Source organism: Ixodes scapularis, unplaced genomic scaffold (genome assembly GCF_016920785.2).
Source record: "Ixodes scapularis isolate PalLabHiFi unplaced genomic scaffold, ASM1692078v2 PGA_scaffold8__174_contigs__length_109621045, whole genome shotgun sequence".
Lineage (NCBI taxonomy): Eukaryota > Metazoa > Arthropoda > Arachnida > Ixodida > Ixodidae > Ixodes > Ixodes scapularis.
This window is the reverse complement of record NW_024609883.1, coordinates 99,250,185-99,267,010: the sequence shown is the minus strand read 5'-3', so window position 1 is coordinate 99,267,010 and position 16,826 is coordinate 99,250,185. Positions and strand designations below refer to the sequence as shown.

Sequence of the window (16,826 nt, the reverse complement as noted above, 5' to 3'; positions counted from 1 at the left end):
GGAGGATTAGCATTTTCCCCCTCGGATGGGATTACCGATGGACACAAAGGCCACTTTCCGGCGCACGGGGAAACAATGAGAGAAACAAAATGGCGGTGGAAGAGGGTGTGGGAAAGGGAAACAGGCAGTTGGCATCACTCTATGCGAAGCGCACATGAAGGCACTCTAGTTGCGGGTTAACATATATTACAACAGCGCTTCAGGTCACCTTTACGTGTAATAAAGTTGTTTCAATTAAGGAGAGCCGTGGGAATGGGGATGGCGTGTGAAAGGTTCAAGATCAACTAAATTGGGAGCTATCTATGTCACTTGCAGATTGTACCCACAAACTAACATGATATTGTCTGTTGAATATGCTAAAGATTCATCAGTAGCCGAGGTTGAAAACGTATGACCAAGTTATATGGCGCGGAGGGACGCCCGTTACTCTCCCAGTTACTCCGGTTTTACATGAAAGAAGCACAAATTGTGCAGACCGTTTTCCTGTGAGAATGGTAAGTTTAATCTTGACGCTTTAAGATGAACGGCCGCAATAACGGAAGCATTTTTTTTTTGTCCCATAACTACCGTGAGCTGGAGTTGCTAGAGGGAAATAGAGAAATTGCTGTAGTAACCCTGAATTCTAGCGCATTCCGATCTGTGAGTAAAGCAAGTCGTCAACAGGTTAAGAGTTCAGGGGGAAGCTCCTCCCTCCTCTTTTCACTTTAGCAGAGATCCTTCTTTCCAGCGTTCGCTCTGCTAAAATGAAAGAGATAGGAGGAGCTTCCCGTGAACCCTTAACCTGTCAATGACTATTTTCTCTTTCTCGTGTGAGGTAAAACGTGGTGGCGATAGTGTGCAAATAGCCTTCAAACCCTTCCGGTTCCCAACCAGAAGGTGAGTTTCACAGCAGTTCCGAGATTAAATCTACGCACTATTATCGGAAAACGGTCGAATATATATATTTTTTTTTTCATTTTTTTTTCACATCATTCACTCTTATGATGAAAGAATGATGCGTAAAAATTGAGAAAATATATCCGAACCAGAAATGTGCCAGGGCTACCGAATAGACGGCGCCACTGAGTTTGTTGCCAAAAAAAAAAAGGCGAATAGCTCTGTCGTGATTGCATATGGCGGCTGTCACAACAGAGATATGTGATATGACTTATTTGCACTGCATCGAGAATAATTACAGGAAAGGGTTTAACGCAGCTATTTGGATTCGCATCTTTTGGTAAGCTACACTTACTTTTTTGTTACCTGTTTTTTCTAGGCTATTTTATTTATTTATTTTTATATTTATTGATACTGCAATCCCTGAAAGGGATTTAGCAGGTGGGTACATTTGATTAACAAGACATGCAGGCATACAAAAATAGCAGACAAGTCGCAGAAACAAAAGAACAAATATTTTAGAGAGAGAAAAAACTAAGTTAGGAGAGATTCAAATAAAGACGATGATGGCTGCATAACAACACTTTCAGAAAGGCTATTCCAATCAGTCATCGGCCGCGGAAAAAAAAGAGTACTTGAAGCAATTATTATGCAATCGAAAAGGAGTTATTGTTAGCGCATGCCTCAATCACGTAGCGTAGCCTGGTGAGAAGTTTCTTAAATGAGACAGATTTATCCTGTAATGCCCCTTAATTAATTGATACAAACATTTTAGTCGAGACTGCCGATTTCTGAGAGATAATGACTTTAAGTTAGCTCTGGTTAAAAGTTCAGTTATAGAGGTACGTCCAAATTTATTATAAATGTAGCGAGCTGCCTTTTTCTGCACACGATCGAGCTTGTTAATGTTTAGTTTGGTGAAGGAATCTTAAATGGTAGCCGCGTAATCTAATATTGGCAAGACTATAGCTTTATATGTTAGAAGACGCAAGGAAGGGGTAGAAAGTATTAGCGTCCTTCTAAGAAAGAATAACTTTCGAAGAACATTTGATGTTACGTAATCCATCTGTTTTGTCCAAGTAGGATTATGAGTGATCTATAGTCCAAGGTATTTATTTTGTGTTACTTCTGATAGAAGAATATTATTAGTATTGTAAACAAACTTCAAAGGATTTCTTTTGTAAGTAATTTCATAAAAACCGTTTTTTTCAAAGTTAATAGTCATTTGCCACTTCGTACACCATTCCGTGATTTTTTGAAAAACTCTATTTAACAAAAGTTGATCGGAAGCACTAGCTATTTCAGAGTAAATTATACAATGATCAGCGTATAACCTGATCTTTACCGGAACATCTTGTACTATATCATTAATAAACAACAAGAAAATGAGAGGTCCAAGCACAGAACCCCGGGGAACGCCAGAGAGAACAGAAACTCTCTCAGAGCAATATATCAACCATAAACTACGAATTGTCGACGATTTGAAAGGTATGCGAAAGGTATAAAGGAACGTTCGGCAAACAGTTTTAAAGGGGTGCAATAAAACCGGTTTTTTTATTATTTGTTGTTTCATTTTGGGCTTTTTTAACCGTCCTGCGTCACCAGAGACCAAAACATGTTGGTAATAAATGTCCTTACACTAGAGCGTCCCCCACCAACGACAATCAAACATGTTTGTGAATATGTACCGCTATTGAAAGATTGCTTACGTCGCCGAAAATGTGTTTTTGTTTTGTTGGTCACCAATATTTTGTTATCTGTTTACACGGTAAGGCCACGTTGCCATATGTGCCTTACGGCGGGGCTAAGAAAGGTGGTTGTCTGCACAGGTTTCTAGGATAACGTGCGTTTATCTCTATCTATTGGTTTCTCAGTTTCAAAGGTATTAGTAATGACGCAATGTATTCGCTGCCCAGGTTTCGGGAATCTATACTAGCTAATTTGTCCTTGCAGACAAGTTGATGGACTCTTTATATTGTTCCACCTTTTCTTTCTTTAGTAATTGCATAACAATAATAAACAAAGTTTTTCAGTGTAAATAAATATATGTTCTTGTTACTTCATACCACCTGGTGTTTTAAATATTGACTTTATTAATCTTTTTTTTTCTGAAGTAAAAAAGAAACTAGCCTTTATTTTTGTCTTGTCATTGTATTTACTAGTTTTATAAACACAATGATTGAGCATATCATTAAAAAAGAATATAGTTCCCGTGTGTGTGTTTTAATTATCTAAGTCTAGTCGTAATCCGAAAAAACCGTTGTTGCCATGCTCTTCCGAATAGTTTTATTTTTCTGAAACTTCCAACGTGCAATATTCTACTTTACACTTTCTCCACAAGGGCGCAGCCAGATTGAATGTCGTCAGTTGTGGTATACGGTAAAACATTGTTTTGACTTCTTCACGCCGCCGTAAGGTGACTACGAAATATACGTGATTGCCACACATCCTTGTTTTGTTTCCTCACCTACATTTTCTCGCATGTTCCAGGTTCAAACGTTATATTATTCTTTTTTTCGTCCCGCATACCAGATACGAAACCCACGGTACTGAGAACAACAGGAAGCAGAAAACGTCTGTATTGTGTTTCCTGTCGTTCTTTCCTGTTTGCCGTTTCCTGTCGTGTAGGCGCTGAACAGAATCATGTCGTTTTGATTTGTAGTAGCTTATTACTTTTATTTTCACTTTTAAGCCAGTGGATGATGCGTGGCAGTCGGTTTGTCCTATAAAAAGAACCCAAGCCACGTTCGCTCCTCATGGCGCCATGCTGCAAACGGTTTCATTTAGCCACCAGATGTTTTAGTGGCAAATTTATTTTCTGTCTAAAAAAAAGTACAGAGTTGAATGACACTTCCTGCCCTACATGTGTAGCAATATATTTCACGTAACTTCAGGTATTCCACGTAACTTAAGCGAAGATTTAAAAATATGTTGGTGCATTTCAGGAAGACAAAACCAAAATAATAATTTTTTTTTATTGTTCGGAGCAAGTCAGGCTATTTTTGTATTTTTTCCAGTTAACTGATTAATTAAGATTAATTAAATAACTTTTGAAATATTCAATTTAAAGAAAAATTTCAAAGTTAAAGTTCTAGATCGTCCTTAGAAAGAACCAATTCAGTTGTTTTTATCAAGAAACCTTACACTTTTTTTAAGGACTTCGAAAAGCGTTTGCGAATTATTAAAAAAATGCGTGTGACTTTGCGCTTGTAATTTAACGCTCCGAGCCGTGGCTTGAATAAACTAGGCCTGCATGCTGAATACAGCACTGTTGACTTGGCGCTGTTGGCAAATTTGCGTTTTTTTGTTTGTTTTTGTTTTCATAATTCGATTACTTTTTTTGAAGCTCGGAAAAACGAATCGTGTTAGAGGTTTGTTGATAAAAACCGCTGAATTCGATGTTTCTGGAAACGCTCCACAACTTCGTCATTAGAACTTTCGCTATGAATTGAATATTTTAAAAGGTAATTGATTAATCTCAATTAATTAGTTCATTGGGCAAAATACAAAAAAAAAATAACTTGTCGTGCTCCAAACAATAAACAAACTTATTCGTTTAGTTTCGTCTTCCTAATATGCCCCAAAACGTGTTTGAACCTTGTCTCAAGTTACGTGGAGTAATATATATATATATATATTATACAGGGTGTCTTTTTTATTCATGCGGATTTGTTAAAAAAAAAAGCCATGAAAGCTACACTTATGCGGTTTGTGCGAGTGAGTTATACGCCCAGGGAGCCATTATGTGGGTGCCTGATCTTTGCGATAAGTCGGCTAATTAATTAACATTCACTAATTAACTTTTTAATTAGTAAAAATAGACATATGGTTCCAATCAGAAACTTGCTGAGCGTCGTCCAAAACCTTTTAATCAGTCATTTTCAGAAAGACTTCGAAGAATGGATAGTTGGGCGAGTTGGTGGGAATTCATCTTGGGACACAGCGCGAACAACAGACGTGGACGAAGAAGAAACACACAGGACGAGCGCTGACTATCAACTGAATTATTTTAATAGGAAAACACTTGAAAACGACCATTCATATTTTGCAGTTCACCCCCCGTCTGCATATTACGAGACACTTTCATAGCGGCGTGATGGCACGTGTTGCTATCCCAAAATCAAAAACGCCACCTCACTGTCCAGCAGTGCCAAAGACAGTTGGCTGGCACAAGAGGACCCGCCCTTTTTATTTGGTACGCTTCTACTATTTCTCTAGACACTTGGTCCCTGTGTCTGAACAAAACTTCAGTGTCACTGAATCTCGGCTCACAGTTAGAATCCCGACAGTGCATAGCAAGATGAGAGTATGCACACCCCTTCAACGAACTCTGTTGCTCTGTTAAACGTATGTTCAAACAGCGCCCCGTTTGGCCAATATACACCCGCCCACATAAAAAAAAAATATCCTATACACTGCACCAAGAAAGACTTTCAGCGCGTGAGAAGCGTAGTAGTGCACTAAAGTTACCACTCGTGGAGCAGGTACAGGGCTAGCGGTTTCGGTAAAAAGTCAAAAACTTTTTTTTTTACTTTTTACCGAAACCGCTAGCTTTGTACCTGCTCCACGAGTGGTAACTTCAGCGTACTACTGCGCTTCTCACGCGCTCAAAGTCTTTCTAAAAATTACTGATTTAGGGGTTTTATTATATATATTGTCACGGCTGGTGACCAATAAACAAGAAATAAACAGGAATAAATAAACGTGTTTTGTGGCGAACTTGTGCCAAAACTAAAAGGGTACAAAAAGTAATAACAGAGCGTCGCGGGCGTCGAAGTCGGCGTAACAGCAGAGTCGAACGCTGGGGCGAAACTGACTGTGGCTCGCCACGCGGAGCCCCTTATGTACATGAGTGGTCTTCTGGAATAATCGGCGTAGAAACGTCGACGCGTACAACATTCGGGCCCGGAACAAGCAACATGATTCTCGAATTCTCCAGAACACTAAATTGCAGGAATAAACAAAAGACACGTCACTCCCAGGATTCGAACCCTAGCTTTTCGCTCGGGAGGCAAGCGCGATAATCGTTAGGCCACGCGCGCGCTGCTTACTTGGCCAGCTGCGCGCGCGGCATTACTCCCCCCTTTAAAAAGTGCATCGACCCGATGCAACCCAAGAACAAAACAAATAAAAATAACGGTAAACTAAAGAGTCCTTTGGAACATATAAGGTCCACAGTCCTATCTAGCATAGTACGGCTTCAGTCGCACGACGTGGACGACTTCCGGTCGTGGTGGGCGGCGTGATGATGTTCTTGTTCCGTCGGGCATCACCTCGTAGTTCGGGTCCCCGAGTCGACGAAGCACTTTGTAAGGTCCAAAGTAACGTTTCAGGAGTTTCTCGCTGAGACCGCGGCGGCGAATCGGTGTCCACACCCACACCCTGTCTCCGGGCTGGAAGTGGACGTCCCGACGACGAAGGTTGTAGCGGCCAGTGTCGATACGTTGTTGGGCTTGAATCCGGAGTCTGGCGAGCTGACGGACTTCTTCTGCCCTTTGGGCAACCACCTGGGCGTCGTCGCTTGCGTCGACAGCCGGTTCGTGGGGTAACATAGCGTCCAGCATTGTCGTTACCTTGCGCCCATGCACCAGTTGAAAGGGTGTCTCTCCGGTGGTTTCTTGTACGGCCGTGTTGTAGGCAAAGGTGACGTACGGCAACACCTCGTCCCATGTCTTGTGCTCCACGTCGACGTACATGGAAATCATGTCGGCGATGGTCTTGTTGAGTCTTTCCGTCAGCCCGTTGGTCTGAGGGTGGTACGCCGTGGTGCGACGATGGCTGGTGTGGCTGAGACGAAGGACTTCTTGTGTCAGCTGGGCTATGAACGAGGATCCACGGTCTGAGATCAGGACTTCGGGAGCGCCGTGCCGGAGGACAATGGATTCAATGAAAAACTTGGCAACTTCCACAGCAGTTCCGGAAGGGAGGGCTTTTGTTTCGGCGTACCGCGTGAGATAATCTGTGGCGACGATGATCGAGCGATTTCCTGACGTCGACGGCGGAAAAGGGCCAAGTAGATCCATTCCAATCTGCTGGAAAGGTGCCGTTGGCGGAGGAATTGACTGCAAGAGTCCGGCCGGCCTCGTTGGAGGTTTCTTTCGTCGCTGGCATTCATGGCATGATAGTGTGTATAGGTGGACGGTTTTGGGGAGCTTGGGCCAGTAATACTTTTCACGAATACGGGCCAGTGTCCGGCTGCAACCAAAGTGCCCGGACGTCGGGTCGTCGTGGCAGGCTTGGAAGATCTCCTCTCGAAGGTCGGTCGGGATTACCAGCAGCCACGTGGAGTTGTTGTTGCCGAAGTTCTCTTTGTAGAGAACTCCTTATCTAATGGCGAAGGTCGGCAGGGCTCGTGAAAAGACACGTGGTATGGCACTCTCACGCCCTTCCAGGTGCTCTATTAGTGCACGCAGCTCAGGATCGTCTCGTTGACGTCGGGCCATGTCGTCGCTGTTCACTGCGCCCAGGAAACACTCGTCGTCATCGTCGTCGCTGCTGTCGGAGGGTGTTTCGACGGGAGCTCTGGACAGGCAGTCGGCCTCGCTGTGCTTGCGGCCCGACTTGTAGACTACGGTCATGTTGAACTCTTGTAGTCGGAGACTCCATCACGCAAGGCGTCCTGACGAATCCTTGATGTTCGCAAGCCAGCAGAGCGAATGGTGGTCCGTGACTACGCGGAACGGGCTTCCGTATAAGTACGGACGAAACTTCGTGATCGCCCAGACGACCGGAAGGCATTCTTTTTCAGTCGTGGAGTAATTTCGCTCCGCCTTGGACAATGTCCGACTTGCGTAGGCGATGACTCGCTCGGTGCCCTCTTGTACTTGAACCAGTACCGCGCCAAGTCCTGCGTTACTTGCGTCCGTGTGAATCTCGGTTTCCGCATCCTGGTCGAAATGTCCAAGAACAGGAGGCGCCAGCAGTCGTCGCTTCAGCTCGTCAAATGCCTGCTGCTGCTCCTCGGCCCATTCGAACTTCTCGGCGTCCTTCGTGAGGCTTGTGAGCGGTGCGGAAATCCTTGCGAAGTCTCGAACGAAGCGCCGATAGTAGGCACATAGCCCAAGGAACCTTCGCATGGCCTTCTTGTCCGTCGGCGCTGGAAATGCTGCGACGGCGCGAGTCTTCTCTGGGTCGGGGCGAACGCCTTCGTTACTGACCACGTGACCTAGGAACTTCAGCTCGTCATAGGCGAACCGACACTTTGACTGCTTCAGGATGAGTCCGGCGGTTCGTATGGCTTGGAGAGCAGCTTGTAGTCGTCGCAGGTGCTCGTCGAAGTCGCTGGAAAACACTACGACGTCGTCGAGGTAGACGAGACAGCTCTGCCACTTCAGTCCTGCCAGTACGGTGTCCATGACACGCTGGAAAGTTGCTGGCGCCGTGCACAGTCCGAAGGGCATCACCTTGAACTCGTACAGCCCATCCGGCGTGACGAAAGCTGTCTTCTCTCGGTCCCGTTCGTCGACTTCGATCTGCCAGTAGCCGCTCTTCAGGTCCATCGATGAAAAGTATCGGGAGTGGCGCAGCCGGTCTAACGTGTCTAACATTTTAGTCGAGGTGCGGGGTACCCGCATGCCCGTGCAGCGCTCCCCTCCGAGTTCCCGCAGTGCAAGTCCGGACCCAGCCTCCCGAGGACCGAGCGAAGACCAGATCGAGACCCGATCCAGTCGCCGCACCCAAGGTCTACCCCCGGAACACGGACTTCTGCTACCCCGCACCTCCACCAAAATGTCACGGGTGGTGACCAATAAACAAGAAATAAACAGGAATAAATAAACGTTTAATGTGGCGAACTTGTGCCAAAAATAAAAGGGTACAAAAGGTAATAAGAGAGCGTCGCGGGCGTCGAAGTCGGCGTAACAGCAGAGTCGAACGCTGGGGCGAAACTGACTGTGGCTCGCCACGCGGAGCCCCTTATGTACATGAGTGGTCTTCTGGAAAATGGGCGTAGAAACTTCGACGCGTAGAACATTCGGGCCTGGAAAAGCAACATGATTCTCGAATTCTCCACAACACTAAATTGCAGGAATAAACAAAAGACACGTCACTCCCAGGATTCGAACCCTAGCTTTTCGCGTGGGAGGCAAGCGCGATAATCGTTAGGCCACGCGCGCGCTGCCTACTAGGCGAGCTGCGCGCGCGGCAATATCTATATCTCTCCTCTCTCGCTTTCTCTCTCTCTCTATATATATATATATATGTATATATTATGAAGACGTACGCGTTTCAAACGCCAAAATCATCGCTTTTTCCTGCCACAACCAAGTCTTGTAGGAACTACTTTGCGATGTGTATGAGCAATGCGCATAACAGCTCCTTTTTTTTTTTTTTTTCTTGAAGAGAAAGGCAGCGCAGACGAGCAACGTTTAAATTAGTTTGCTTGCTTAGCTCAGTAGAAAGTTTTATAATCCAGGACCCCAGCGCCTCGGGCACCCAAATTAGCTTGTGGATTCATTCTGCACACGCTCATAAATTTAGCGTTTGCGCTTGCCACGCGAGATCTGTGCCTTGACAGGCAGGCGATCAAAACTAGAAGCTTGCTCCAAGTAAACTATTTATCACCGAAAGCCTGACCCAGCAAGACAAAGCGTGTTTAAGGGAAGTGAAAGAATGGGCGAAAGCAAAGAGGTATCAGTATGTTTGGTACAGGATGTAAAACCCTTCGTAAGTGGGAGGGATGACGCTCGGAGCAAATGTATTAGTGACAAGCTAAAACAAGCCTGCTAAAACGTGAGTGATTCGTTCTTAATGCGGTTATTTCTTTTTTTTTTTTTAACTATGAATGACGAGGCTTATATGTCGCCACATGTGGTTGGACTTCTTTTTAAAGACCCAGCCTAATATTCCACTTTGTTTGTTTCACTTGGGTGTTCGATCGGTAAGGAATAAAATGAATGAAGTAAGCATTTTTTTAAATTTTAATTTTATGTATGATGTAATCGTGCTAGCTGAAACGTGGTACAATTCAAGAGACGAAGTTGATAGGCTAGACAATTATTCACTTCTCTGAAGTAGAAATCTCAAACAAGAAAGAGATGTATGTATGCATGTAAAAAAGGTCATACATGATTTTTGATCGGTTATTTTACGGTTGCCACTAGTGACTAGAAGTGCCTGACTGTACAGTACGATCAGTCTCTTTTTTCCGTTTTCTATCGACCACCTAGTGGGAACTAGACAAATGTCTTTGAATTTATTTACGTGTATCAGGTTCATTTCTGAAACTGATTTTTTTTTAATAACACTTTCAACATAGCTATGCTTACTTTGGCTCCACGTCAACTGGAATTTGTTTCGTTATATCAATATCACGGTTTATTAACCGTAATTTCGCAGCCTACTCGTGCTACACCTCTTAAAGTCTATCTTCGACAAATATTTTCAAATCAAACGTAAGTTCGGGTGTGGCCAGAGAGGTAATTAGTGACTACTTGCCACCCTATATTTTTAAATACGGGTTCATTAAGGAGAGAAATTTACACAGAAGAAATCTAGTTCATAAGTACAAGCGCAAGAAACCTCGATACATTTCAGCAACAAATTAACTCTGAAGCCTGGAGTGCGGTTCTGTCAACTCTGTCCGCTGACAATACCTTAACTGTTTTACGGAAAAGTTAACTATGTTATAAAAATGTTGCTCTCAATACAGAGCTCAGAATATGTAGCATAAATCACGTAAACATTAGGTTACGCCTGAAATATTAAAACTTATAGATAATTTTTTTCTCTATTATATACGTTTGTTGTATGTACGTGGCAAGGAAATTTGGTAACTAAGACCTTAGGACGGGTGAAATACGCATATTTAAACGCCTTGTTTCAAGAGGTTAGCGATCAGATGTTGTTTGGTAGAAATTCGATAGTTTATTAAAGGGTGGATTTCAAATAGAAAAGATAGGTGAAATAGAAATAGATGTTTTCATGAATAAAGCGAAATTAGGAAATACACTTAATCAACATTTTGTTGAACTTGCACCAAGCGTACATCGTGAGGAAGTTTCCAGATATATGCTGTGCGTAAATGACAGTCTGCTTCGGTTGGCAACCGACAAAAATTAAGTTATTTTTAGTCTTTTTCAAAAATTGACGATTAAAAAAGCAGTGGTATTTATTGACTTCAGGTTAAGCCAATAACATTATTACGGTACATTGTTTACTGTTTGACGCATACTTCTAATCTAGCATTAACGAAGAAACCTTTCCCGAAGAATACAGAAATGGCAACAGTTTTTGTCTCGCATAACTCTAGAGATAGAAGCAACTTTTGCAAAATATCGACCGCAATATGTGGTGAAAAGCACTGCTATCGGCTTTCTTGTGCCGGTGAAGACGAACATTTCTTAATTCAAAGGCTGAACAGTCTGGCACTTACGATAAATTGCGGGAAAAAGGTCAACTGACCAACAAAACAGACTGTTTGCCGCGTAGAGCCAGGAAGTGACTTTAGAATTAACCCTAATTCGAACTGCAAAATGAACATTAATGACCTCACCGAAATAGCTCAGCGAGTATTCTTTGCACGTGATCTACCAAAACAATGAGCTTTACACTTTCGCCACCAGTGCGGAAAGACTTAAATGTGTCTATCAAAACTTCGCGGACAACAATCCCTCGAATGGAACGCCAGCTAGAGCGAAGAGCATGCCTAGAGTACACATCTGAAGACCAACATACAAGAAACAGTTCGAGCGAACGTGTCGGCCACTATCGTGTCTGGCCCTCCGAATTACTGCAACTCGCTTGGAGGTGCGATCACCTGTAAACCAATTGCACCAAGTAAGCCACAATTCAGAACACAAGAAAACATAATATAAACCAACGGATGTTCCCAACTTACAGGAGGCCTGATTGAGGAAATGTGTCAGATACGAGCGCACGGATTAGTTTCTATAGGTGGCTTATTATATTTTTGTTTTTTGCTTCGTGATCCGTTTCTTGGCATTCTTATCAAGTAACTCCGTAATCCCATTGAATGCGGAGCGATAATGAGATGCATTTGGCTCGCCACTCCTTAATGTTTCTTATGCCGTCAGTGACCACAGAGACAATGTTGGCTAAGCGCCCGCACAATGCACTCTAATTGGATCTCCAGTCAGTATACAAACACTCCGCTCTCGGCTCCCGACTCAGAGCGCACACATTCCCTCGTTACAAAGTCAACTTAACACTAACTAACTTCGCGCTTGGATTTTTTTTCTTTCTTCCTCAGGACGCCGTGAAGCGAGAACATCAGGATGTCCCTACGCATCCCGCCTGGAGGTGTCGCGAAGCGACGAATCACTCGCGAGATCAGAGCGTCAAGTGGAGTTGGCAGGACTCTTCGAAGAAACTTCGAGACAGCTTACAGCAGGGTACGTTCAATAACCACGTGTAATTACAAGCACAGATTCGATGTCGACGACATGCAGGTAGAGAACCTTGATCTAAAAGAGGAAGCAACTCAAACCATCTAAGAGCGTTGGCAATCTAATGGCGTACGCCTCCCTCCGGACATCGCTGGCTCGCGAGTGCTTGGGTTGCCTTGTGGCGAGAAAGATAGCCGGCAGAGAGGCAAAGCAAAGCTTGGAGGCGCTCTTGTTCGCTCTGATTGGGGGCAGACAGTGGGAAAAGCCTTTGCGGTTATCCAGCCTCATTTCAATCAGAGCTCGGCGCGCTGACGTCACAGCGCGCTGTCGTCTCATCGTCTGCTTCAGTTTCCCTCTTCGTATTATGTCAGTGAGGACACGACAACTACGTCAGCATTCGGCAGGAGCTCGTGCTCAATAACTCAGGAAACGGGTTTCAGCCTTCGTGTTACGGTCTTCCGTCACTGGAGTGGGGAACCGGAAACTGCTAGGTGCTAGACGTACGACCCATTATGCGCGAAAAATACTCGGGATACTATGCGACTTTCTCGACCATGCATGCCTCTACGCAAACATAAACCGTAGAAATGGCTGTGAGCACTGCAGCCACGCTTTGAATGCTAGTATGGCCACCGTGAATTAAAAAAAATGCTCTGCTGCAGGTCTGATAACCACTTGCAACCTAGGCTTAGCCAGGCTTGACTACCAGACGATTTACAGACGCCAGCACCAATATGATGTGGGTTCAACTTGCCCAGTGGCGGTTAATGTTCTATGTAATTTGAATTCTCGAAGGTGTATAACGACAGGACAGAACAATAAAGCATACTATATGTAGTTCCTGACTCCTCGTGTCAAAATGTTCGCAGAAATGCACTTTGTCTGGAGCCTCGCTAATACCATAACTGCCGTTTCTTCACCACAGGCCCCAGAGATTTGAAACTCAAGAGGAGAGCGTTCGCGCCTTAGAAGATGTCAATATTTCCAACCTCTGCGAATCTCCAGCGATCAGTTGTGACGCCACCTATCCGTACCGGACGGCTGACGGCAGTTGCAACAACCTAGCGAATCCAGACTGGGGAAGCACCGATTCCTGCATGCGAAGGATCCTTCCAGCGGACTATGCAGATGGTGATGTTTTACAGTTTCCCACACTACGCACATTACACTTTAAAAAATCCGGACCATCTGCTTTCCACCAAAGCACTCGAGAAAGCCAATCGCGGAAATCTGGATGGACGAGGCTGACCCCTTTGATTCGGGCGGCGACTTGCGCCACCTAACCAGTGTTTTTTTTTTTTTTTTTTGACGTTTACATTTACCGAGGGAGTTCCGCGAACGACGAGCGTAAACATATATCTAAAAAAAAGTTTGCGCTGCGTCACTGAGCATGCTGATATGCCATGCTCAGTGTCACAGCGCAAACGGTTTTGTTTAAGTCTAAAGATATTTTGAGGCTCGTCATTCGTCGAATTGCTTTAGTATAGATTGCACGGATTGGCTCTTCCAAGTGCTCTTTGTTAAACTATACCCAATTTCACCTCCGCTACCGTAGTAAAAAAAAAAGGCCCAGCTCCTCGCGGAAGATGGCTACTTCCACTCCTTTATTTGGAGAATTGAAATGTATGTAGGTGTATTTTAGGTTAGATATTCGTTACCTTATAGAGGCGTGCACGGTTTCAGAGGCCACAAGCAACGCGTTTTCCTACGACAACCAAGTCTCGTAAGAACTGCTTAGCGCGGTTTATAAGCAATGTGCAAACTGTGTTTGCTTGTTCTTCTTGAGGTGGCAACTAGTATAAACGCTCTCCACATTTCTTCGTGTGTACTACATTCGCGTCAGTGGGTGACGAGGTTTGGGTATATGACTAAGATCTAGTATCTGAATCTGCGCGCACGCTACATGACTATTTAGAGTTCCTGTACCCCAGAACTTGGGAAACGCCGAGCGTTGACTAAGATGTTCCCACTTCTTGCTTTGTGGTTCGTGCTTCGGCATTTTGTTTTTCGGCAAAAGCAGTAATCTTATCAGAGCGTTAATAAGATGATCGCGGACGCAACACGACTCGAGCTTCTTAAATTATAAATTGACTATGCCGTGTTGCCCCAAAAGCGAAGACACCCGCTATATATTTATGCGCTTCTTGTCATACAATAGCTCCAAGAATGTCCTCTCTTTATTCGACTGAAAAGGGTTGCTTACGCAAGAAACATGTGCATGTGCGCGTGTGCATGCCTGTATATTTGCAAGTGACGTTGTCCGCAAAGCGTAATTCCTGGACTGCTGTGAAGGCTGTGTGCACGAGCGCGTGGCTTTGTCTGGTCTCGCATAGTGGCACTAGTCTCGCATATAAGGAGTATTCACTGGGTGCCATATTTGTGGGTGATGTCTAGAGCGCATGCTCTGAACCAGCCCACAATAATAGGCTGCTAAGACCGGCAATCTTGATGGTGAGGAATGCTCGTTGCAAAAGAACTGTGGAAGCTCGCCATTAACACGCGCTCAGCATTCGCGTACACAGCACGGTGTAAGATAATAGTCTTCAGGTGAGGACAGCGCGCTCGTCGTTACGTGCTCGAAAAAAGTTCGCTCTTCACTCTCTCTCCCTATGGTTTCAAGCAGCGCCGGCAGTTGAGTTGTCGACCCGTAGGCACGTGTACAAGACGGCTCGTGCCGCCTCATGTACCACACGCGCAGAGCTCCAGTGAGGTTGTCGCACGTGCAGAAAGGCCACGATGTACCGGGGTCTCATGGCAACGAGATAATGTTTTTTCGCTCACACACATTTCGCCGTTTGGCCGCCGGCGACACTGTCGGCCGTGGGCACAGTGGCAGCGGAATGATGCAGCCTTTCGGATGCCCGTCGAACGAACACTATCTGATTTCTCGCGCCGCGCGTTCAGCCTCGCCGTGTCCTCACCTAAAGAGTGTATCTTACACCGTGGCCTTTAGTCGCCCAGAAACCGCGAGCTCCGTTCCATCTCAGGAGGAAGCCAATTTTGTTCTTAGGAAGATGTTATAGGGGAAAATGGTTTCCTTTTCCACACGCAGATGCTCCTTAAAATGTTTCTTAACACCTGACTGCGATCGATACAGGACTCAGCCAACCCAGGGTCGCCCGTAATGGTGATCCACTTCCCAACGCAAGGAAGGTATCCTTCACGGTTCACCCAGAGGTGAACGTTCCCGACACCAGGTGGACGCACCTAGCCATGCAGTTCGGACAGTTTTTGGACCACGATATCACTTTGGCAACCACACCCGGAAACTTAACTCTTGGTAACGTTATCCCCTGTCTTCTAAGAATGAGTTGTGTATTGATCGTGTTGTGTGTATATTTAAGTTTCTTAGACTGTGATCAGCCCCAATGGACGTGTGGTGCATCCGCTGTAGGTATGAAATTTAATCAGTGCAGCGCCCCAGCTATAGCTTGTCATCTTTAACGCACATCACTCAGAGCTGAAACAACCACAAGTTGGTATTGCTCATCGAGATAGAAACGGCAGGTGTGAACACCTGTTAACTCCGTCAACGTCTCCAGCGCCAAACCCGAGATTCGCCGTCAGTCGGGCACCCTTTGATCCTTATCACGTAAACAGCGCCAAGGATGGCGTGCCCCGCTTGCCATCCTTGGCGGCGAACATTCGTTGAGGTTTTCGTTACAGTACCAAGCCGGGATGTTTAGCCAAACTGGCTACGTGCGCCTCAAGCTCGGCGGTGTCCTTGAATATACCTCCTGCGTTGCCCAGAGGGCGCTGCGAAAAGGGACTTGTTAGGACTTGTTTTGGGCAGTATAAACTTGAACGTCTAAAACTGTAACGCATGTAGAAGCGTGCCTGCTTTGGTGTGGAACGCGAGATCGCGAGGAACGTACAAAAAAACACAAAAAGTCTAACGTTGTCGAAGCACAGGTAAGAGCTAGGACTCTAAAGGCCCCAACGCTCAGTTGCGATTCAGTGCCGTGCGGCTGGAGAAACCAGGATATCCCTACTTCTTCTGTTCCGTGCTAAACTATGCCTTGAATCGAATTCCACGCTTCATACGAAGCACGGATGTGCTGGTGGCTCGATTTTGTTTCTCGACGCAAAGTAGTCAAACCCTGTCAAACAAACTGTGTGTAGGGCCACTGGGGAGGTTTCTGAGGTCGCCTAAATATGGCGATAACTCAATATGACTATAAGCGGCCGGCCGATTTTCATATTAAAAAAAATGCTTTCAGCCTTTCCACTCTGATGAAGAAGGAAGACCAGCGAGCTGTACAATGGAAAGTAAGGGGCGGCCGCAACTCGGCAAGCCAGAGTGGAAAAGCTGCCGCCATCTATGAGCGAGGGCGAAAACCACATACGTGGCTTGCCGCCATCGCTCATAGATGGCGGAACGTGTCCAGGGTTCGGTGTTTTCATTTCTTTGTGGGGGACACGATCTTGGGAAACTAGATCTTAACAGCTCCGCTGTAAAAAAAACGATCAAAGATAGAAATTACCTCTGGTGATGGGAGGAGCATTCTGCCGGCAGCCAGGACGGCATGTGACCATTGAAAACGTGACATTTGGCTAAAGGCCGACATTCACTTCACGCTTTCCACTTTTGCCCGCCTCCTCCTT

At 45.3% G+C, this 16,826-nt stretch overlaps 1 protein-coding gene across 1 annotated transcript in view; it reads left to right on the top strand.

Moving 5' to 3' along the window:
- Positions 1-16,826, top strand: part of LOC115310371 (peroxidase) — an 85,815-nt gene that overhangs the window by 51,037 nt on the left and 17,952 nt on the right. The window contains exons 6-8 of the mRNA XM_040498927.2: positions 12,086-12,227; positions 13,147-13,352; positions 15,319-15,501. Of these exons, the coding sequence (XP_040354861.2) occupies positions 12,086-12,227; positions 13,147-13,352; positions 15,319-15,501 (531 nt within the window). The remainder of the gene's footprint in view (positions 1-12,085; positions 12,228-13,146; positions 13,353-15,318; positions 15,502-16,826) is intronic.